General features: G+C 43.6%; 1 protein-coding gene across 2 annotated transcripts; it reads left to right on the top strand.

The window, feature by feature from the left end:
* Nucleotides 1-13,418: 13,418 nt before the first annotated feature.
* LOC114779029 (methyltransferase-like protein 7A) lies at nucleotides 13,419-24,823 on the top strand. Of its 2 annotated transcripts, none has more exons than XM_028967234.1 (3): nucleotides 13,419-14,010; nucleotides 15,563-15,651; nucleotides 24,258-24,823. In XM_028967234.1, the coding sequence occupies exons 1-3, from the start codon at nucleotides 13,516-13,518 to the stop codon at nucleotides 24,403-24,405; spliced, it is 732 nt and encodes a 243-aa protein (XP_028823067.1). In that variant the 5' UTR covers nucleotides 13,419-13,515; the 3' UTR covers nucleotides 24,406-24,823. The 2 variants fall into 2 exon arrangements, with proteins under 2 accessions (XP_028823067.1, XP_028823068.1); XM_028967235.1 differs by lacking the exon at nucleotides 24,258-24,823 and adding an exon at nucleotides 21,447-22,875.
* The last annotated feature ends 146 nt before the right edge of the window (nucleotides 24,824-24,969 follow it).

The following is a 24,969-nucleotide window of genomic DNA, read 5'->3' as shown; positions in this document are numbered from 1 at the left end:
CTTCCTTCCGAGACACCTCTTTCAACACTTTGACCCTTTTGGCAAAATTTACCTTCAAGAAGAACTTCCAGCGCCAGACCTAAGGATCGAGGATCGTGACCCTACCGCATCAGGACTCCCTTACATGAAACAAGGACCAATGCAAGTAACTATTTAGATGCACGTGTAAACCCCTTTTTAAGGTGAACTTAAGAATTCTCTGACGATTCTCATTAGGCTGTGGTTAATTGATGTGTAATACTGCCATTCTCTTTTCATCACTTTCCTTTACCCTGTATGTATATGTTTGTCTAATTGTTGTATGTTAGCTATAGCCGTGTTTATTAAAATCTTTAAATTCACAATCGTTTGTTTCTGTGTGCTGCTCACAGCTGAGTCACTGAACGTTGACCTTTTAAGCTACATGCTAAGTTACTGCTAGTGGGAAAGCTACCTTTCCTGGCAAGAGGGGGGGATAATCGTTCCCAGAATTGATAAATAATTATATTATCTGCTCCGTGGACGGACAGATCAAGTAATTGTAACATTAATTCTGCTACAGTTTATCCCAAAATCTAATCTAAATGTTTATTGTTAATTATAACCAGTTATAATTAATTCTAGATATTTCCTCTTGAGCTAATTCGTTACATTTAATGGTGGAGAATGCGGGCACGTTCAAACTTATTTTGTGAGCAAACTCAGTAACAATCTTTTTGTGTTTTTATGCAAGCTTAAAGTGAGGCAAGACTCACTCTCGTGATTGGTTGGTTCAAGACCACCTCCATATGTGTATTTCAACAGCCATTGTCTGTTAAAGTACACAGCCATTAGTTCATAATATTAAAATTGTGCTGTAAAGACGAAGAAATCTCTTTGCTGTACATTTTAATATTATCAGATCGCCTGTTGGAACGAAGAAATCTTCCTTCATCGCGATAAAGATTGATTTGAGCGACGTTCCTCTTGTCATCTTTTTATAGGCCTTATTCGTAAATGAGAGCCCTAAATGCATATGTGTAGAAACAGCTAAGGAACCCTGTATTTAATTGTTAGTGTGTAAGAGGCGGCGAAGAAATCCTGCCCACACATTGCTGTGCAACTAACTGCATTTGTGTAAAAACGGCGAAGAAATCCCGTTTTAATTTTTAGTGTGTAAGAGGCAGCGAAGAAATCCTGCCACACACCCCTTTTGGTGCAGCTAAATTGCATTTGTTTTAAAGCAGCGAAGAATTCCTGTTTTTAATTGTTAGTGTGTGAAAGGCAGCGAAGGAATCCTGCCACACCCTGTCTAACACTCCTAAATTCCAACTCCACCCCCTCTGTTCTAACCCTTGGGGCTCACCCACGCCACCTTGTGGCCAGTCTCAGTAGGTGGGTTTTCTTAGTTGGTTGGCCCAAGCCTGCCAGTTTACCTGAAAGGCTTATTCTGACTCTTTGCCTCTTAACTTGATTCTTGTTATTACTGAGTCAAGCCTCTCTCTCTCCTGTTTAGATTTATTTAAATTTAGTCTAAACAGTGTTCGAATTTAAATTTAGAATCCATTTCTATATTCTACACCTGTGTGTTTACTCATAGGTAGTGCTCCCCCTCAATCCTATACCTCTCCTCTGTGTTTGGCGTATTTGTTTGTTTGTCTTCACCTGGTTTCTGTTTGTTTACCAAACCTTTGAGAATCATCAGGGAAGGCTGAGTAATAGATTGACGACCCAAGCTGTCAAAGTCTTAAGACTGTCACGCGGTCAAATCTAAGTACTATAGGCACAGTCGCTAACACTGGTAGGACTTGCATTGGTTTTGTTTTGTGCTGTCCCCCCCCCCTTTTCTCTCTCTCTCTCACCCCTTTTTAAGCAAGCCAACATGTCTCGATCATCGAGCCCTGAGGCCCACTGGGATCGTCTAGAAGTCTGGCTGAACGCCCTGACTAGCAATCTTCTTCCTGAACCCACCGGGGACCTGCAGAACCTGAGCCAAGAGCAGATTGACGACAACCTGAGCATCTTGATGGCCCGCGATCCGACGCAGGACTACAGCCACAAGGAGCTGGCCAAGATCACCGCGTCACTGGCTCACAACCTCCTCGGCCAGGCAAAGCTGAGTGAAGCAACAATCCACCACCAGGAACGGCGGACTGCAGCACTAAAGCTTCAGGATGAGAGAGCACAGAGGAATCTGACGCTCGTTCGAAGACAACTGGAGCAACTGGAGACTCAGGACAGGACAGCACACAAACAGCACCCAGAGCTACAGGAGGAATTGGAGAGACTCCAGAACGCCTTGACTGATCTCCGCGTGGACACAGCACACCGGGAAGAGCAGGAAAAGGACGCCAGAGAAGAGCTGAGGGAAAATCTCAACGAGGCTAAGACCCTCCTGATGAGAGCAGAGACTGAACTTAAAGAAAGAGAAGCCTGGGCAAGGGCCTGTGAGGGCCACCTGCAAACTGCCCGGGCCGAGGTCAGTACTCTGTCCCAACAAAGAGACTATTTGAAAGATGAACTTGACACAGTTCGCAGAGAGCTCAAGCACTCATATAGACTGCACGATGACCCTAGAAGAGAGATGCACCCCGCAGAGTTTCCCCTAACCAGCAGCAAAAGGGAGGAGAGCCCAGTGCTCAGGACATCACCTGCCAGCATCCCAAACCCCCCGCCAGCAGCAAGGGGGTGGGAACCCTCTCAAAGACTACATTCCAGTCATGGCGTGTCAACCAAAGAACTGGATAAGCTGGCGAGGAACATTCCTATTTTCACTCCCAACCCTGCAGGAGGCCATGATGTCCACTCATACCTCGATGATGTGGACTTCCACTTGCAAACTGTTGCTAACGTTACCACACGCGACAGGCTTTATCTGCTCAGAATCACTGCTAGCCGTGAGGTGCGCAGTTTCCTGGACCGACAGCCAGAGAGCGTCAAAATGGATCATCAGCAACTGCAGCAAGCGCTAATCAGGGAGTTCTCTGACCCAGAGTCAGAGCATGGACTGATCACTGCCATGGACCTTAAACAGGGCAGACAGGAAACCACGCAAGCCTACTACAACAGACTCCGACAGGCCTACTTCGGAGCACGCAACGAGCCAGGAATGGAGGACGATTTCAATTTCAGATCCCTGTTCCTCCGGAACCTGCACCCCACAGTAAGTCACTATCTGGGGGTTCTGGCATGCCCACGGACGATGTCCACCCAACAGCTGAGAGACTTGGCCCACAAGGCCTTCGCCAAACAAAGAGCTGTTTCGGAAAAGACAGCGAAAACCCACACCATCTATCCTGTCTCCACTCAGAGTGCAGAACTCACTCTAGAGGGCGCCGAGCAAAGCCACCATGACAACAGATGGTCACGAACCTTTCCAGCCAACAGGGGGCAGCGTGGACATGACGGGGCCCGACACAAACACCAAACTGGTCATTCCGGAAGATCCTGGGACAGGTCACAACCACCCTCCAACCCAAGGGATGAAGCCACATGGGAAGGAAAGAGACGACCCAGAAGGAGCCAATTTTCAGCAACACAAGCGTCAAGATCAGATTGGCAGCAGCCGAACCCTTCTCAACACTCTCTGGATCAGTCCAGATTTAAATCACCAGCAGGACCAAACTGGGAAGCCACATCTGAAGCAGCAGAGATCATGAGAGTTTTGAAGGAACTCCTCCAGGAAAGGCACCAGAGGGGGGGCAAAAAGGATGAGTCAGATCAGGCATGACTAAGCGTGCAGTCTGACCCTATCACCCAATCAAAGTCCCCTCAACATAATCCTCCTAACCAACTCAAACATAATCCTCTGCTGACCACAGAACGAGAGGTCCCACCACCAAGTGATATCACGCAACCACAGCAGATTACTATGGAACCATCAGAACCAGCCAACTCCCAGCATCACACCTCAAGCCAGGACCTTGATGTACCTGAGAGTGCTGTCTTGGTGGTCTGTCTGCCGGAAGAGTCACGGGAGACTGGTCCTGACTGCTTACCGATTACCACACAAGCCCCAATACCAAGACTGTTGGGGAACCTAATTGAAAGGGGGGTAGCCAAGAAACTGTACCTGACCACCACTTTGGAGAATGAGGTAAGGCTAGAGGCCCTGGTGGACACGGGAGCAGACCTGACTCTGATGTCAGCCCAGCTTTTCGACAGACTTCAGATTGCTGCCAAGGGACAGAATCGAACTCTCGAATATAAGAACTGTGTGCTGAACGTACAATCATACAGCCAAAATGATGTACAACTAGAACAACTAGCTCCCATTCACCTAACCATCGGCCCTATGACCTTAGTACACCCTGTGTACATCTCTCCATTTGACACATACCCGCTCCTTATTGGAAAAGACCTGCTAGACCGCTTTGAGCCCCTATTGGACCTCAAACATCTAAAAATTTGGGCTCAAGTGCGAGAACCTCTGCCTCCTCAGTCACCAAGATCACGCCAGACAGACCGCCAGGTCACAAAGGCCACAGAAGGCCTCGCCAACAACTGCGGGAACACACCGACCCAAGAGCAAGGTTCAAGGTCATCACTATGCACTTTCCAGCTAGCTACAGCAGGTGCACTACACGGCGAGTTATGGTATCCACCTGCCCACCCACCCACCCTTAATGTGGCTGCCATAACCCGCAGCAAACAGACTCAGCCCACTTCAATGACCACCTCACAGCCGCTTACGCTGGCTCCTCAAATCACCACCATGGACATTGCTGACATGCAGGCCTCTGACCCAGCTATACACACTATCCCTCACCACCTCTCTGACCCCTCCAACCGCCCTATCACAGCTGCACAAATGGCCAATACGCCAACCCTCAAAGCACTACTCAACGTGAAACCTATGCTGTGTGTGACGCACAATATTCTTGGGTACTGCCCTGATGACGTCACTGCGCCAAGGCTTGTGGTGCCACAGTGCCTAAGGGGGGTCATGCTAATATATGCTCACGACACACCAAGCGCGAGACACCACGGCACAAGTACCACGTATGAGACACTAGAACAAGCGGCATACCGGCCCAGCATGCAGCAAGATTTGGCAGAGTATGTGAAAGAATTCTTTCCTTGTTACCAACTCCAACCAACAAAAACAAACCACAGAGCCTCACTGCAGCGCAGAGGAGTCACATCTCCTTGGTCAGACCTCCAAAGTGACTGGGTTGGACCCCTGCCTAGGTCAACTAGAGGCTACAAGTATTTCCTCACAGTCGTATTCCAGTTCACAAAGTTCGGGCTGCCACTGAGAGTCAACTCAGACAAGGGCACCAACTTCACAGCTGAGATTATACAGCAAACCTGGAAACTTCTGGGAATACAAGTACACCTGCTATACCAGCCAGGAGACACCAACTACACCACTCACCAGTACCTTGAGGAACCGCACCGGCATTTGAGAACCGCATTTGCTTTTGCCCAACAACGACTCCAAAAGAGTGCAGATGGCCAGAAAGCATATTACAACTGGAAGGCATCACACCAAGAACTGGACGTGGGTGACAAGGTCTGTTATTACTGCAACATACAACCGCCTCAGACATCCTCTCATCGGCTGTCAAAGGAGTTTCCTCCACACTGGACTGGACCGCATGAGATCATGGACAAACTCGTTCCTGTCGCATACCAGATCAAGAGACATGTGGCTTCTGGCAGGGAAAGACAAAGGGGGGTGCTGCTGTGGCTGTCCTTGCTATGCCTCCAGCTAACCAGAGGACAACCACAACCTGAGATCACATCCCCAGGTCCAGCATCCGGCATTGCACTGAGGGACCAACATGGACTTCTCATCACCAACGACTGTAACCCTCAAGTATACCTGGCGTTGTACCACCTTCCAAGCGACGAGTACCAGTCTGCGGTGGAACTTCCATCTTTCTTCAAGGATCACAGCCTCACCCTGGAGCCCGAACTGGAACAGAGCATTGAGGAAGGGGGGTCTCAGATAATTGATATCACCCCAATCGACACAGCCCTCCAAGCATTGTCTAGGCAACCTGTCCAGACCAACTTTCCTGTTGCCCGATCCTGGACTGCGGCCGACACAGCTCTTTGCCTCGCCACAGCGATCAGTTGCACCCTAACTCTCGGCCTTGCCTCCGTCCTGTTTAACAGAGTAAATTTGGTGCAAAGGTCCATGAACCGGTGCACGGCTGCATTTCCCCGGACCTTTCAAGAAAAACCGCCGTAGGAGAGTACCCCAGGCAGAGGCAGTGCTGAACTTGACCAAGGGAACACCCGGGTGGAAGACCCAAAGGCTTGCTGGTCCACCTGCCATCTGACTTACAGGATCCATCTGTCATCCCACCTTCATGATCCAATGTGTCTGATAAGGTTTCTAGTTGAACACTTTTCAGCCACAAGGGGGGATTTGTAGCGTCTGCGTAGGATCACAGATGGTTGATCTTCAAAGAACCTTTTAACCTTTGACATTTACATACAAATTACAACCTGGACCCTCAGCCTGATTGTCCCGTCTTCCCCCACTGTCACCAAGACGATGCAAAACAGACGGGGTCTGCAAACTGCTCATCGGGGCTCCAAGCTTCAAAGCATTCCAAAGACCTCCTGCCTGGCTCCACCGTCGCAATACACAATCACGCACACACTTAAAACATATTGTCTGTATCTTGTGCTAGGAATATGTGATTATAAGTGGATCCCGTATATGCACGCGTTGTGTGTACGTTCCCTTGTATGAATTATACTAGTTACAACTTTCTATTGTACATTAGGTAAACTTTAATTACCTATAATTAAGTGTATAAGTGTATCTCTACTTTCCTACCTCCTAAAGGTCCCTTTCTTGGTGTCAGAAGGAACTTCTCGTTACTACTGGAACAGTGATGCATACCATGTGATCACAAAATACATCATACAATTTCTATAAGGTAGAAATTGTAACTGCAACAAACCACAGTCTCTCTCTGGACCAGCCATAAACATTCCGGTCAGTCGTAAACCCGGACAAAGGGAACTTCTCCCGCCAAAATGTCACACTTGTGATTGGCTATTCAGGCCACATGATGGGCGTGCCAGAAAACATTCAAAAAGGAGCGTCACACAGGCACGAATGCTCAGATTTTCTCTTCTTCCTTCCGAGACACCTCTTTCAACACTTTGACCCTTTGGCAAAATTTACCTTCAAGAAGAACTTCCAGCGCCAGACCTAAGGATCGAGGATCGTGACCCTACCGCATCAGGACTCCCTTACATGAAACAAGGACCAATGCAAGTAACTATTTAGATGCACGTGTAAACCCCTTTTTAAGGTGAACTTAAGAATTCTCTGACGATTCTCATTAGGCTGTGGTTAATTGATGTGTAATACTGCCATTCTCTTTTCATCACTTTCCTTTACCCTGTATGTATATGTTTGTCTAATTGTTGTATGTTAGCTATAGCCGTGTTTATTAAAATCTTTAAATTCACAATCGTTTGTTTCTGTGTGCTGCTCACAGCTGAGTCACTGAACGTTGACCTTTTAAGCTACATGCTAAGTTACTGCTAGTGGGAAAGCTACCTTTCCTGGCAAGAGGGGGGGATAATCGTTCCCAGAATTGATAAATAATTATATTATCTGCTCCGTGGACGGACAGATCAAGTAATTGTAACATTAATTCTGCTACAGTTTATCCCAAAATCTAATCTAAATGTTTATTGTTAATTATAACCAGTTATAATTAATTCTAGATATTTCCTCTTGAGCTAATTCGTTACACAAGAGAAGGGAAGACATCACTCAACAATGACCCGACGGTGAACAGAAAAAACAGGGCAGCTTTATACCGGCAGACACAGATGAAAACAATCAGGAAACATAGTAACACAGGACAAACATAGAAAGATAGAAGAGCTTCTTAAACAACAAGTAACAGGTATGTGATGGCCAGAACTTTGGCTTGTTTGTACCTGCTACATACTTATTTTCTGCACCATATGCAAATTGGAAAGTGTGGTGAGCTCACTGAGCCAAAATGGTGTAGCAGACGGTGGCTAAATAAGACTCATGCACATGAAGGTCGGTCATGTCCCAGCGGTGTCGAGCACATTTATTTACGACACAAACCCAAACTCGCTTACACACGACTACCAAAAAAGAACAGTACACACATGGAGCATTACTGAGAGAAATTAATGCTAACTAACTGGGAGAGTGCCCCAAAAGCCACATACGTGATGAACTTTACAGATTCCCCCTATCAAAAAAGACGGCTGCCCTCAGCCGCATGCAACCCCATATACACTTAACACACAGACCCCAATACACAGATAAGTCATACAGTGATATCAAAAGTGAATGTGGTAAGAGGACATAAACTGAAACAAAAAAGAAAAAATAAGTTCTGTGGATGCAGAATGAAACGTATCTACCTTAAACAATGAAGTCCAGTTGCCATGTACTTGCATGTGATGTTCCCCAGCTAGCTTTGGCCTTGGCTTGTAGACAGAGTGGCCATACTTCTGCTCCCTGCTGTACCTCAGATTTTCTTTCATGCTGATGCTGTTATGCAAAGAGTGAAGTGTGACGGACATCCATTCTGGAGGATGTGAGTTCAGAAGTCACTTACTGTTGGCTTGTGAGCGTTGTCAAGACACACTTCACCTATTATCACCCAGCCTAAGTCCAGTCGCTGAGCAAAGGGTGAGTCTTGAGGCCTGTTGACTTGCTCTTGCACTTTGTGCATGTGTGTCACATCTTTCCATAGCAGGATCATTATCTGAGCATCTGAGTCTAGTTTTGGAATGTTTGGATCGCCGTGTGCAAGAGCAACCTCTGGAGTTGGAATTTCTGACCTGTTGGTCAATATCTCAATGCACTCAATGAGGGGTGCGAGATCTAGGTGCACACCTCCATTAACAAGCCCACCTCGTTATGCCCAACCATCTCCGTGGTCCCTGCACATGTTGTAATGAAGTAAAGTGACCGGCTGCCCTCAACTCCAAACAGCTGGAAGAGAGTGCCAAGGAGTGGTTACACTCGCACCAGTGGGAACACTCGCACCAGACATTCCTTTGAACAGGATCGTGTGAGACTGCTATGACTGCAGGCCTCAGTGCACTGTGACCTCACATTTACATACATTATATTTACAGCATTTATTGGACGCCCTTATCCAGAGTGGCTTACAATCAGTAGTTACAGGGACAGTCCCCCTGGAGCTCAGGGACACAATGGGATTTGAACCTGGGTCTTCTGGTTCATAGGCGAGTGTGTTAATCACTAGGCTACTACCACCCCTCACCTCCACGATGCAACCTGCTGCTGGTTCTTCAGCTTCCGGGTGAGCAGACAATGGAGACAATGGCTGAGAGGGGTTTGGATGCATTGTAGAGCAGTGACATTTACATTTACAGCATTTATCAGACGCCCTTATCCAGAGCGACTTACAATCAGTAGTTACAGGGACAGTCTCCCTGGAGCAACTTAGGGTTAAGTGTCTTGCTCAGGGACACAATGGTAGTAAGGGGGATTCGAACCCGGGTCTTCTGTTTCATAGGCGAGTGTGTTACCCACTAGGCTACTACCACAGCTACTACCTACTACCACATGTTCTTTCGTTCCAACAGCGTTTTTGCCCTGAATAACCAGCATATTTCCAACAGATGGGTTTACTTGTACCCTTGTCGATAGATGCAGATAGATGTCGATAGATGCAGAGACATCTGTCTTGTGTCCAGTTTTCCTAGTTTGTTTTTTACATTGTGAAAGTGAAATGTGAGAGTGAAGTGCTTGTGAATGTGATAAACAGCAAGCACAGCACACGGTGACAGAACAAAATGTGTCTTCTGCATATAAGCCATCACCCTGAACAAGCAGTGGGCAGGCATGGCAGGCGCCCGGGGAGCAGTGTGTGGGGACGATGCTTTGCTCAGTGGCATCTCAGTGGCACCTTGCGGATCAAGATTCGACAATCTTCTGATTACAGGGCTGCTTCCTTAACCACTAGGCCACCACTGCCACTGATGTAACAAGTGCTTTGACAAAGGGAGTACCATGAATGTGGGTGATCCAATCTGTGAGATTTGTGATTTTTGAGCCTGGAGAGTTCCAACACCTCGGAGTATTGAAAGTGAAGTGATTGTCACACGTGATACACAGCAGCACAGCACAGTGCACACAGTGAAATTTGTCCTCCGCATTTAATCCATCACCCTGAGTGAGCAGTGGGCAGCCATGACAGGCGCCCGGGGAGCAGTGTGTGGGGACGGTGCTTTGCTCAGTGGCACCTCAGAACCAGCAACCTTCTGATTACAGGGCCGCTTCCTTAACCACTAGGCCACCACTGCCCACTGGGCAGTAGAGGTGTGAACCTTCTCTGGTCTCACGGTTCGATTCGATTATGATTATCAGAGCCTCGATATCGATGCATCACGATGCATGCCATACATTTTCTACACAGTTAAGGTCTTTGCAACTATGAGCAGAAAATCTCTCTGTTTATTCCTCGCTCACCTTGTAACAGTCTCGTATGTACTGGTCGTTCTCCTTTAAATACACACCTTTCTCTGCATTTCTCAGATTCGTGTGTAGTGGAGGAAACCCGTCACAACCTGAAGCCACAAACGGTAGAAAGGCGCCTGGTCCAGACGTCCGTGGCGTTCCAGCTTCATGTGTGTGTTTCGAAGTGGCAGAAAGAAAACTTGCCTACTTGGATTCTATTAAGTTTCAACTTTGACCGCGGTGTGAGAACAAGGCCGGCTGGTGCCTCACCGTGCAGCGTGAAACTCGTACCCAGAGCCGCGCTGTTCTCAGGCTGCCACAGTCACTACCGGCACTACTTTTTAACAAGAAAATCACCTAGCAACCCCATTATAATATAATCGATTATGTTCTGCACAGCATCGATGCAATATCGTCCACGTCTGCACCTTGATGCATCGATTATGCGATTAAATTCAACACCCCTATTGTGCAGGGGGGAAATTTGTTCTGTGTACACGGGTTGGACTGAGAAAAAATTTAATGTGAAATATTTTTCTTTTCTTTCTCTGTTGGCCCCTTTTCATTTTGTCAATTGACCTAATTAGTTACAAATTTTGTTGGTGTTATGAAAATGTTTCATTTTCAAAATGTGCCCCAGGTGCCCCCAATCCTGACAGATGCATTTCTGTGTTCTTTCATGAATAAAGTATAGGTCTGAGGTTTCCATATTATTACATTCTGTTTTTATTTACAGTAGGTTTGTGATAAATCTTATTAATATACACAGCTGTATTGTATTTCTTTTACTTAGTGACTGAATCTGTGGGGAAGTTTGAAGAACATATTTAACATTATAATTTTCTCCATTGCTTTAACTGATATTGCAGATTGTGGAAAAATCTCTAAATACCAAAATCAGTTTCCTTAATGCACACTTTTCCAGGTGCTTGGTTTTATGCACCAGTTTATGTGCACTCTAAAAAGCAACTGTAATCAGATTTAAATAATCAGATTATTGCTGTTGTCATGTAAACACCTTAATCCAGTTATTTAAATCAAATTAAGAGCCTGAACAGAGTAAGGATTGTCTGATTAAGACACCTTGATTTCTCACAGCTCTTTCGATTTTGCTTTTATAAAAACATCTATATAGCACCAGAACAAGTTCTCTGTCTTCATTCCATGTCGTAAAAAGTGTTTTTTTTCTTTGTTGCTTTTATTATCTGTAATCTGATTGTGTGCATGTGAATGTAATTAGTGTCTCAAGTAATGCTCTTGTATTTGACTTCAGGTAATTGGCCATATGCTCTGGTGCAGTGTTCACGTCATACTGATTACTCCTGCATGTTCACAGCATGGCGTCATGAAGCCAGCCAGAACTTGTTTATTATTGTGTCATTATTGAGAAGCTTTTGCAGGCCTGTGTTGGTTCAGTATAACTTTTTTCCTAAACTTAAGGAGCTGTTAATACCTGAAGTGTATACCCTTGCATTAAAGTTAATTGAATAAATAAATCAGTGTGCAGTAGGGGGTAGCCAAATTCAGCCATTGTGGTACTAACAGTTAGACAGGGCAAGAATTGTTTATTTATTTCTTTACTTTAGTGCCATCCATGATCCCAGCCATGGTGGTTTCACTAGGAAAAAAGTCTGAATGTACTTCTGGACCTTGATCTGAACTTTGAATCTACTAAACGTGGCTCTTGCCACTTCAGAAATATTACTGTAATGCAACCATTCCAGACAGGGATGCATGCTTCTTCAGCATGTGTGAAGGGGGGGTTGGTGTGCTAGCGTCACAACACCAAGGAAAGGAGAGGACCCCGGCGCAGGTGGGATACAGAAATAGGTTTATTGATCTTACAGGACAAACCAACATTTATGAATCAGCCTTGGGAAAGGGGAAGAGGAGATGTAAGGTTCACACACTCTGGCAACACTCTTCATAAGACCACAGCTGTAAACACTGTTAACCCATATCTGTGACCCTGAGACACACCGACTCATGACTGGGACCGAACTCGTTGGCGTGTACCACACTGGTACCTCCCTGTGGCCACACGGCAGAAATTCACTCAGTGCCCCAGGACCAGTGATCACTCATTCTAAATGCCTGGGATGGTCATAGTTACAGCTGCTGTAAAAAAGGAGTTTGATAATAACAAGTATTCGACATGGGGGGTGAGTTACATTACCAGATTATTAAACATGCTATTGTTTTTTTCTGGTGAATTAGATCTAAAAATGTTCTTGCATTAATAACTTTATTTATGTATTCATCTGAATGCTGTGATTATGTTGAGGGGGTTATATTGACTGGATCTGATTTTTTGGGGGGACCAACCCGCTGCAAGGTTGATGTAATGCTGTCTCCAGTCTACTTAAGAAGACCTAAGAAGTTATAGACCATTTAAAATGTTGCAGCATTTCACATAGCCTCAAGTCACTTCATTGGCTGTCTTAAGACAAGACTCTTTACCCTAGCAGTTTATTAATTAGTTTCTAAATCTTCATTTTTATTATTAATTAATTTTATTAAATTAAATTTATTTACTTGCCCTTTGTAAAACACATTTAATTCAACATTTTCTGACCTTGTATTGCTTTCAGCACAAAAGGTGCAATATATATGTCTGTTTACCACATAATATTTGTAAGTAGCTAACACAGTTAATCTTATCAAGCTTAAGAGAAAAAATGTAAACCACTGGTTAAACATTACTAAATAGCCAAAGAATAGGCTATCCTATAATTAAACTTAATGCTTGATAATGAAAACAATTAAAAATTACAGCAAATCTCATAAAAGGAATACATTAATAAACCCATAAAATACTAATTATCTGTACAGTGTCGTGTGCAGCCATGTTTCTCTCCCGCGTAGTCTCTTCTGGTTCTAGCGCTTGACCACAACACAGCCAATCAGGTTCTTCGAATGAGGTACGCCCTCTCGCCACACAGCCAATCAGAAAGCGAATGAACTACGCCCATTTTTTTTTACCAAATCAAGGCACCGTAGGAAACACGCCCACTGTTTACAGACGTGCCGTATTGACCGTGGACCAGAACCGAGCGGTATCCCGGAACAGAACGCACCGCACCGCACCGCACCGCACCGCAGCCATGTCGCTACTGCTGCACGCCTGCCTGCTGTTGGTAAAGATGATCACGCTGCCGCTGCGTGTCGCGGAGCTGCTCGGCCTCTTCAGCCTCTACAAGCGCGTCTTTCCCTTCATCATGTACAAGGTCACGTTCAACTACAACAATTTAATGAACGATAAGAAGCGCGAGCTCTTCCGGAACTTGAGCCGCTTCTACCCAGCGGACGGACCGCTGCGTATTCTGGAGATCGGGTGCGGCACCGGCGCGAACTTCGCGCACTACCCAACGGGCTGTCACGTGACGTGCACCGACCCGAACCCGCACTTCCTGAGGTACCTGCAGGAGAGCATGGAGCAGAACCAGCACCTGGTGTATGACAGGTTCGTGGTGGCGTCCGGAGAGGACCTGCGTCAGGTCGAGGACGCGTCGGTGGACGTGGTGGTGTGCACGCTGGTGCTCTGCTCCGTCCGAAAGCCGCACTTGGTGCTGAAGGAGGCTCTGCGCGTGCTGCGACCTGTAAGTAGCCTCCAGAGGTGCAGGTCAGAGGTCACGAACTTGCGAACTGCTGACAAAAGTACACGTGTACTTCACTCTAGCAGTAGTATAGATTCAACTTATTCACTCAAGTGAAATAGTGAACTTGACATTAACGAACACATGCTACATGCTATTCAGATGTGGGAAAAGGTCCCTCTTGATGTAACGCGCCTTATTTCTAAATGTAAAGATTAGAAAGTACAGACATTCATGTTAAAATCTATTAAGTAAAATTATAGTTATAGTCAAGTACAAAAACTTAAAGGTTTGTACTTACCATTCTGATTCTATTAATAGTTGATAGTCAAAATCTTCCTCAAAAACGAGTAAAGTCAAATAAGTTCACAATATTTTCACAGCACAGGACTTATTTTGTAAACTTCATCACATGAAGAAACTTTTTTTTTTTTAATGCATTTTATTGAAAACCGGTCATTAAATTAGCAATGCAATCATAAACGATGTTATGAAGGACAAATGGTGTGCACTTACAATTGCTGTAGATAATGTTAGCTGTGTTTGTAATAAACATATAATGTTATTTAAAATGCAAAGGACATCCTTGTGACAAACACAGATGAACTTCTTTCACCTCCATCAAATTCAAATTCTAGAGGCAGTGAAATATTTACTAACATATTCAGAAGATAATATGCCTTTACACTACTAACCATAACAGCCATAATCAAACCATCACTACACTACATTTTTAGTCAACAATAAGGCAACTATTGAATATTTTAGGAATGGGGTAATTTGGAATGTTTGTATTTTTCATTGATTAATCGAGTAATTGGATCAAATGTACGTTTTAAACAATTACGTAATGTGGAAGGCCTGAAATTACAAAGCAATTGGTTGTTATTCTGATTTCAACTCGTGTCAACTTACAACAAATACCAAATAAATACACTCAGTAACATACTGTAAATTTCATATATGAAAAAAGAATTCAAATTCACAAATAAAGGCCATTTGGAAATGGTTGAGCAGGGAGCAGTGGGCAGCCATGAGCAGTGAGCAGCCATGCCCCAGGGAGCAGTGTGTGGGCACGGTGCTTTGCTCAGTGGCACCTCAGAGATAAGTCACCTCGGTTCATTTACCCGCTAGGCCACCACTGCCCCATGTGACCCAAGACACAACATAAAAAAAATCTACTTTTTTCCACATTGTCATTATTGTATGTTGAAATGAGGCTGTAACATGGCAATATGTGGAAATTGGATGAGCTGTGAATACTTTCCCGATGCACTGTATATCACAGAAAGATTTATTATAACCATCTCTTTTGCATCCACTTCTGAACAGCTTTACACTCCAAATACAGTTTTGTGATGTTGTATGTAGGTGCTCTAGTGTGACTGCACCCTGACCTCTTTTATCAGGATAAAACTGATAATTTTTTCAGGACCTAAGGTAACTCATTAACTGCAGAATAGGTTTAATTTTAAACTACTGCACGGGTGAAAGGATCATGGCTGTTGAACTGCACATTACAGGATGCTAAGGTAATTACCTTTGTGTGTTACAGGGAGGGGCTTTCTTCTTCTTGGAGCATGTGGTCTTCAGTGATCCATCCAGCTGGGGCTTCTTCCTACAACATGTTCTACAACCCCTGTGGTGAGTTTTTTTTTTTTTTTTTTTTTTTCTTCCTCTCTCCACACCCTCTTTTGAGCACAGGCACTGTTGACCCTCCTCCACTGTTGTTTAATCAAAGTGAGAGCAGTCTGGCTCATTAATAGGTGAATTTAGGGCCTTTCAATGGCAAGATTATCCAAGATAGAAATAAAACTTTCAGAATTTTGAATGCAGAATTTTGCACACAGTGCAAAAAATAAAACATACTGTGTAATTTTACCCAGTTCCATAGTGTAGCGGTTATCATGTTTGCTTTACACGCCGAAGGTCCTGCTTGCACCAACATACACACCAATCATCAAAAGGGCAAAGAAGATTGTTAAAAACAAACAGTGGACCAAAGAAAGCATCCAAACTCTACTGGGATGTTTTGAATCTACAGACTGGGACAACCTGCTTTCCTCCAACAATATTCACAAACAGGCAGACACATCTCTGTGTTGACATCCCATCCAAAACAGTCACTATCTTTCCTAACCATAAACCTTGGATCACCAAAGAACTCAAGGGTATCCTAAACAAAAAGAAAAGTGTCTTATTTACTGGCTCAGAATCTGCAAAGAATGAAAGCCACAGAGAAGTCAAGTTTGCAATTAAAACAGCAAAACTAAAATACAAAAACAAAGTTTAGAAGAATTTTTCTGAGCGGAACCTAAACTCAAGTGTCAACTTACAACAAATACCAAATAAATACACTCAGTAACATCTTCAATCGTCTTCACCGCACTGGAGCATCAGAGGAAAGCTCATCCGGCCCAGACCACATCTGCAGCCGAGTCCTGCGACACTGTGCTCTGCAACTAGGCGGCGTTTTTCAGACTTCGTTCCAGAACTCCATGGACTGCGGCACAGTTCCCCAACTCTGGAAGCAGTCCACAGTCATCCCCATTCCCCAAAAAAGCTAAATCAAAGCCCTGAATGACCTTTGGCCCGTGACTCTCTTGTGATGAGAACCATGGAGAGGGTCATAAAAAAACACATAATCAGAACCACCTACTCACATGGACCCACTTCAATTTGCATAGCACTGAGTCAGCGGTGTTGATGATGCAAAATCTTTCATCATTGTCAGTTCATGGACGCGCTTGGAGCGGGGGTACAAGTCGTCGTACGGGGAGAGGACACTGAAAGAGTGTCCACTGGGAAGGGGAGTGGAGCAGAGGAGCACTCTGGCTCAGTGGGGAGTAGAAGGGAAGGAGGCGAGGGGATGAGCCTGGGGAGGACCTGGGCAGAGGAGAACAGGAAGACGGCTGGCTTGAGGACCTGCCTGTGAGATCCTTATCACTCTTCTGTGACCAGGAGACATGCTGGCTGGCACTTATGATCATTAGAGACCCCTCACACCCTCTGAACTCTGCCTTTGAGTTGCTCCCATCCAGATGCCATCTTCGGTGCCCCGGCTGCAGGACAGAGGAGAGTCACCTTTGTTCCTAAAGCTGTCCTTCTATTGAACTCTGGATGTCCCCCCCCCAAAACAACCATTATCACCTCACACTTTTTAAATGATGCACCTTACTGCTCCTGTTATGTACAGTTATTTATCTCTGTTCAAAGTGCAATACTAGGAAAATGTCATGTTGTCCCCCTCGGGGACAAATAAAGTTAATTGAAGTAATTTATCTAATGCATGTGAATGGAAAATTTGTTCAGCTTTAGTTGACACACATTTGTATCATGTTTGGTGTATGTAGGTTAAACTGAATTCCCACAGGATCACTTACAGTTGAGGTTAAGATTATTGTAAGTCGTAAATTGTATTATCATACTTTTTACTTCACTACATTTCTATCAAGGGTCTTGTTACTTTTAATTCTGAAATTGGATGTTTTTTGTGATGGGCTGTGACCCAACTCATTACTGAATGGTTTGTTTTTTGGGTGACATCACAGCTGACGTAATCTGTAACTGTAAAATTCAATTCAACACCTCAGACGGCATTTCTGCAACACGAGACAATGGACTGAGAAAATGGAGATAGCAATAACATCAACATTTATTTTTTTATATAGCCCATAATCACAGAGAAAAAAAGAAAGGAAGTTGAAGTTGAGCTTTATTATCATTTCTGCTATATACATGTCAGACAGTAACCTGGTGCTACATGTAACATTTGAACAATTAAACAAAGTAACATACTGACATAAAGTGCACATGTGCGACACGGACAAACTGGGATACATAAAGTGCAGGCAGTGCAAGGGTAACATTTAACAAAAAGCATGAGACAATGAGACAGACAGCACTAAACTAATAAATAAATAATAAATCTCCAATGTAAAATAGTGCAAATCTTGCTGTGCAAAATTAAATGGTGCATTAATAGATAATATTACAGACAGACAATATTAGTCAATACAACAGAGGTAGTGTGTGTGTGTGTCAGACCAGAATGGAAAGTTCTTGAGTGTTAAGGTGTCTGATGGAAAGAAGCTATTGCACAGTCTGGCAGTGAGGTCCCAAGTGCTTTGGTACTTTCTGGATGGTAGGAGGGTGAAGAGTGCATGTGATTGGTGTGTAGAGTCCTTCACAATGCTGGTGGCTTTCCTGATGCAGCGTGTGGGGTGATGTTCGTTATGGAGGGAAGAGAGACTGTAGGGTCTTGTGATCCAGTACAGTCCAGTTCCCAAACTACATTTACATTTCAGGCATTTGCAGACGCTCTTAGCCAGAGCGACTTGCTTTCCGTGTTACAATCAATGAAGTGATAAATTCTGGTTCACTAGGACCCCCAACTAGAATACAATCTTTTTATTCACTCTGTTGTAGTTTCTAGGTATAAGACCTACAATATGAAGGTTACAAGTTAATCTAAATATTCTCTAAAGAGGAAGGTCTTGAGCTGCCGTTTGAAAGTGCTCCGTGACTGAGCTGTTCTGACCTCGAGGGGAAGTTCATTCCACCACAGAGGGGCCAAGACTAGATGAATGTCTTCCTTTTACCTTCAGGGATGGAGGGACCAGGCGAGCAGTACTGGAGGCTCAGAGTATACGAGGTGCAGTGCGATGTGTAATAAGGGCTGTGAAGTAGGATGCTACTCCATGTCTGACTTTGTAGGCCAGCATCAGTATTTTGAACCTGATGCTTGCAGCTACTGGGAGCCAGTGGAGGGAACGTAGCAGAGGGGTGGTGTGGGAGAATTTGGGAAGGTTGAAGATCAGTCATGCTGCTTCATTCTGTATTAGATGTAGAGGTCGGATGGTACAAAGAGGTAGACCAGCGTGAGATTACTAAGGACTGAACCAGTGTCTGGCTTGTCTGTGTTGATAGATAAGGACAGATTTGTCTGATATTGACAGTGATGCAACTGATTAGAATGCTCGCAATGGTCCCCATCATTTTTGCTGGTGAGACCCACTACTGTTGTGTCATTGGTGAACTTTATGATGTGGTTTGAGCTGTGCAGCGGTCGTGGGTCAGCAGGGTGAACAGCATTGGACTGAGCACACAGCTCTGAGGAGCTCCAGTGCTCAGTGTGGTGGTGCAGGAAATGTTGTAACCGATCCGGACAGATGGAGGTCTCTCAGTCAGGAAGTCCAAGATCCAGTTGCAGAGGGAGGTGTTCAGGCCCAGCAGGCTCAGCTTCGCGACCAGGTGCTGAGGAATGATTGTGTTGAATGCTGAACTGTCTATGAACAGCATTTGTACGTATGTGTCCTTATTGTCAAGGTGTCCTTATTGTCAAATCTGATTGACAAAGTTCTGTGGATGCAGAATGAAATGTCTTTACATTAAAGAAAGAAAGTCCCATTGCCATGACTCTACTTTCAGACAAAAGGTGTCAATTGGTGTCAGTGTGGGGTTGGTAAGGATTTGTCTAAGAAAAGAGAAAAGTCCAACAGGTGTAGTAGTGGAAAAGCCCAAATTGTAGAAAAAAAGCATCTGTCCGTGTTTGGAGGTACTAGAGTAGTTTTTAGTCCAATGTCATGGTGTACATGTCCATTAAAATGGTATTGGACTATTTGAAGATCCCAGAGGCTTTAGCCATTAAGGTGGTGGTGGCTGTGGTGACCCTCTTGTATGTTTCTTGCTAAGTTGTCTTGTCAGCAGTTCATTGCTAGGGACCAGAATCCCTGTGGTGGTTTCTTCATTGGACTTTGGAGGTGGTCTGCACGCTTGATTCAGTGCCTCAGGAGAACCATGAGAAACAGCAACAGACGATGGCATTGTGCAACTGGTACAGAAATATGTGGTTATAGTGGCCCGGTACCCTAACTAGCACAGCTTAACTAAGGTGAATTGAATACTGTCTATGCTTGAATAGGTGACTGTGTAATAAAGTGGACTTAGTAATTGACACTGTGTCTGGGATGTTGATTTTTTCCATGCCATTTTAAGTGGACCCATAATTGGAAGCTTGCTGGTTAGAATCCCTAGCCACCAAGGTGTTACTGACGTGCAACTAAACAAAGCACCTTCCCCACACACTGCTCCCCGGGTGCCTTTCCTGGCTGCCCACTGCTCGCCAAGGGTGATTGGTTGAATGCAGAGGACACATTTTTTTGTTGTGTGCACCATGTGCTGTACTTGCTGTGCTTCACAATGACAGTCACTTCACTTTCACTTCAAACTGCCAGTGAAGTGACTTTGAACACCAAGGCCAAACGTCTTCTAAATGTTATTCATCAATTTAGCATATAAATATGAAGCACACTGACATGAATATAATGTTATGTCTATGTGTAAATAGTTTTTTTTTTTTTTGGCTGCATGCCAACACACAGGTCCATTGTGCGGTGCATTGTGTCAGAATTGTGAAAAGGTGGGTGGGTAGTGGTACAGTAAAAAATAAACGGATTACTTCTTTGTCAGCTTGGTTGTGTTTCATTCTGTAACATTTGACCAGTCCCTTATTCTAGACAGGTGTTTTATGTGTTGTGCCAATAATGCAAAAATGCAGTGAAAGAAAATGTACTTTTTAAAAGCAAGTACTTCAGCATTTAAACGTAAGTATATATTTGACTGTACGTCTTTTGACTTGTAGTGGGGTAACATTGGGGCAGTGGTTGCCTAGTGGATAAGGAAGTGGATGGATGGTTTGAATCCTGAACCGCCAAGGTGGCACTGAGGTGAGGTGGCACTTGAACAAGGGATAGTCTCCACACACTTCTCCCCGGGCGCATTTTATGTCTGCCCACTGCTCCCTAAGTGTGATTTGGTTAAATACACACATTTCGACACATTACGTAGTGCGCACCGTGTGCTGTGCTGTAGTGTTTCACAATGACAATCACTTGCTCATTTGCTTCATTTCACCAGTGGTATCTGTACTTTTATTTAAGTAATGAATGTGAGTACTTTGCCCACCTCTGCATGTAAATGTTGGCTTCCAAATAGTACAGTAATACCTGTGCAGTCAATTGCCTTCCTAACAAGATTCCAAAGAACAGGGACTTCAACACATGTGAGGGACAACTGTTACTCACCATGCCAAATACAAAGGAAATGTATTCTGGAGCTCAGAAACAAGATGGTAGAGGCTCATGCTAAATTAAAAGGCTGCACTGATATCTCCATTTACTGTGCCTAGAACCGCTGTATATTGCATAATTGCCAAGTACAAGGAGACAAATTCTGTAAAAAGAAACTTGGCTGTGGCCAAGTGCACAATATCCATAACTTATTGTGAATAGTGTATATATGTTTAAGTCCAAACATTTAGAATTTATCAAAATATTTCCATTCTGAGGTGGTCACCAGCATTGGCAAATATTTGTTGAGTTGGACCAGAATGACCCAGTCATGTTTGATATGTATTTTTATGTTCGTCTGTGTACCAGGTACTACTGTTGTGATGGTTGCGAGACAACTCGAGCCACTTGGAAACACCTTGAGGCAGCAGAGTTTTCAGATTTGAGCCTGCAGCACATCCAGGGGCCCTTCAAAGTCATGATCAGACCACACATTGTAGGCTATGCCATCAAGTAACCTCACTTGTGCACTGGCATTCCAGTGCTGCTACTTCTCCTACCTGATGATTTTGGATAGTTCAGGGGCCTGCTTGAAATTTGTAATTACAGTGGTGTAAAAAAGCTTTTGCCCCATTTCTGATTTCTTACTGTTTTCCATGTTAGTCACATTTAAATGTTCATCAAAACATATTAAATATTACTCAAGGACAACACAATAAAAAAACAAATATTTTAAACATTTTTTATTAAGGGAGAAAACCTACATGGTTCTGTGTGACAAAGTGATCCCTCCCCCTCCTTAAAACATAAGTGTTTCTTCACACCTGAGTTCAATATCTCTAGTCTCACCCAGACCTGACTGCTGCCAAACCTGTTCTCAATCTAGAAATCACTTACTGCCTGACAAAGTTATGTAGACCAAGAGATCCTCAAAAGCTTGACATCATGCCAAGATCGAAAGAAATTCAGGTATAAATGACAAAGAAAGTAATTGAGATCTATTAGCCTGGAAAAGGTTATAAAACTATTTTTAGGACTCTAGCAAACCACAATGAGAGCAATTATACACAAATGGCAATAACGTGGAACAGTGGCGAACCTTCCCTGGAGTGGCCGCCTGACCAAAATTACCCCAACTACTCATTCAGGAGTCACAAAAGAGCCCACTATAACCACCAACTAACTTCAGGCCTCACTTACCCCAGTTAAGGATCAGTGTTCATGACAGGCAAAAAAGCCTGCATGGCAGAGTACCAAAGCAAAAACCACTTGAAAACATCTAGATGATTCCCAAGAAAATATTTAGTGGACTGATAAGTAAAAGTTGAATTTTTTTGGAAGGTTTGTGTCAACCAAAAAATCCTGCAGGAGAATGTCCAGCCATCTGTTTGTGAACTCAAGCTAAAATGAACTGCAGTGATCCAAAACACACCAGCAAGTCCTCCTCTGATTGGCTGAAGAAAAACCGAACAAAGACATTGGAGTAATCTAGTCAAAAGTCCTGACCTGGATCCTATTGACCTTAAAAAGGCAGTTCATGCTTGAAAACCCTCCAATCTGGCTGAACTACAACTATTCTGCAAAGATGAGTTGGCCAAAATTCCTCCACATATTGCAAATGCTTGGTTGCAGTTGTTGCTAATAAGGGTGGCCCAACTAATTGTTAGATTTCGGGGGCAATCATTTTACATTTTACATTTACATTTACAGAATTTATCAGACGCCCTTATCCAGAGCGACTTACAATCAGTAGTTACAGGGACAGTCCCCCTGGAGCAACTTAGGGTTAAGTGTCTTGCTCAGGGACACAATGGTAGTAAGTGGGATTCGAACCCGGGTCTTCTGGTTCATAGGCGAGTGTGTTACCCACTAGGCTACTACCACCCTATACCTTGTCACACAGAGCCATGTAAGTTTTTTTTTTTTTTTTTTTTCTCCCTTAATAATAAAATCCATTATGTAAAAATCTGCTGTTTATTGTGTTGTCTAATAATAAACTACTTTTTATTATTTTTATTACGGACAGTGCTTTGCTCAGTGGCACCTCAGTGGTACCTTGACGGATCGGGATTTGAACCGGCAACCTTCTGATTACGAGGCCGCTTCCTTAACCACTAGGCCACCACTGCCACACTACCACATTTAAATGTGACTGAAAAAGTAAGAAATCAGAGAGGGAGCAAACAATTTTTCATGTGACTGTATAGTGAAAGCACAGACTCTGCCCACAAAAGCACATTTCACATTGGTTCAATGCATCTCCCAAACATGCGTTGAGCTGAATTTTCGGATACATAGATGTATTGGCATTATAGAAAAAAGGAACTCACTCAAAAAGGAACTCATTAAAACATGAACTGGGCATTGAGAGACAGAGCAAACAACTCATCCCTTTACTGTTTAACATTAATCTTCATTAGATATAATTCACCAGCCCCACATCTCTCTAGTCATGATTTACTATGTTTAATGTATAATCTGTCCTGTGTCCTGTCTGCACTTGCACTTCCACTTGGGGTCAGAATCTTTACTTGACTGTAATAAATGATTTAGAAAAATATATTCCTGTGTCTGACCTTCATTGACTACCAACCTGGTCTGTGCCACCATAAGAACAGAAAGTATCACTATGTACATTACACAGAAACAGTGTGCAGAGATAGCAGTAAAATGCGTAGTGAGATCATTTCACAATACTTTATATGGCTTTACCAATTCCGGTAACACTTTATGCAGATGTTGTTACACATAACTATGTCATTAAGTACAGTGTATTCTGATGTGTAATTGTAACTACATTGTGGTTCTATGCATTAATGCCAATGGAAATTATTTTTACATTAATACAATAACAGGTTTTTTTATATTGTCCAGCTAATTAAATGATCTTGAATCACATAAAACAAAATCCATTTAACACTTTGCAAATGCTTTATTTAAATATACATGTTTGCGTGCATGAAAGAGTAAACAACATTTACTCTAAAATATACATGTATCACTTGGAGATTGGCCCTTTACAAGGTTTACTAGCAAATCATTTTAACAGGTATTTTCCCAGGATATTAAAGGAAACACTCCCAAAACAAGGTTTTACAACTCTTCTCAAAAATTGGCAGTTTTATAAAAAAAAAAAGTTCAAACATTTCGCATGTATGTGTATGTTTGTCTGTGCTCCAGGTACTACTTTGGCGATGGCTGTGAGACAACTCGAACTACTTGGAAACACCTTGAGGCAGCAGAGTTTTCAGAGTTGAGCCTGCAGCACATCCAGGGGCCCTTCAACGTCATGATGAGACCACACATTGTGGGCTATGCCATAAAATAAATTTACTTGACACTCCAGGAGCAGTCAATGCTGCTGCTTCTCCTGCTAAATGAATCTGGATTGTTCAGTGGCTTGTTTACAATTGTAATTATAGTCAAAGCACAGACACCGCTAATAGCCCATGTCACAAGGATTCAATGCATCTCCACAAGAATGAGTTGAACTGTGTGAATTTTTGCACACATTTATTGGCATCATACAAAAAGGAACTCATGATTAAAACATGAACTTGGCCTTCAGAGATGGAGCAAATCACCCCTTTACATTTGCATCAGTCTTCATTAGTTATAATTTACACAGAAACACATTTCTCCTGTCTGCACAAGGAACAGCATTTTATTTTATTTACTGTATTTGTACTTCCACTTGGGGTCAGATTCTTTCACCACTTTTCTGTAATAAATGATCCAGAAAAATACTCCTGTGTCTGACTATCAGCATGGTCTGAGCCACCATTAGAACAACATGTATCTGTACATTACACAGAAACAGTGTGCAGACCTGAAAAAAAATCATAGTATGATACAATTTATTACTATAGTTTTACCCTACAAATTACATTAA

Source organism: Denticeps clupeoides, unplaced genomic scaffold, assembly GCF_900700375.1.
Source record: "Denticeps clupeoides unplaced genomic scaffold, fDenClu1.1, whole genome shotgun sequence".
Taxonomy (NCBI): domain Eukaryota; kingdom Metazoa; phylum Chordata; class Actinopteri; order Clupeiformes; family Denticipitidae; genus Denticeps; species Denticeps clupeoides.
The sequence above is the reverse complement of the archived record's forward strand: the minus strand, read 5'-3'. Positions and strand labels throughout refer to the sequence as shown.

Bases quoted from the DNA above. Each gene is read 5' to 3' on its own strand.
- LOC114779029 (XM_028967234.1), top strand. From the start codon at position 13,516: ATGTCGCTACTGCTGCACGCCTGCCTGCTGTTGGTAAAGATGATCACG. The intron at 14,011-15,562 runs GTAAGTAGCCTC...TGTGTGTTACAG, and splicing joins CTCTGCGCGTGCTGCGACCT to GGAGGGGCTTTCTTCTTCTT. The intron at 15,652-24,257 runs GTGAGTTTTTTT...TCTGTGCTCCAG, and splicing joins CATGTTCTACAACCCCTGTG to GTACTACTTTGGCGATGGCT.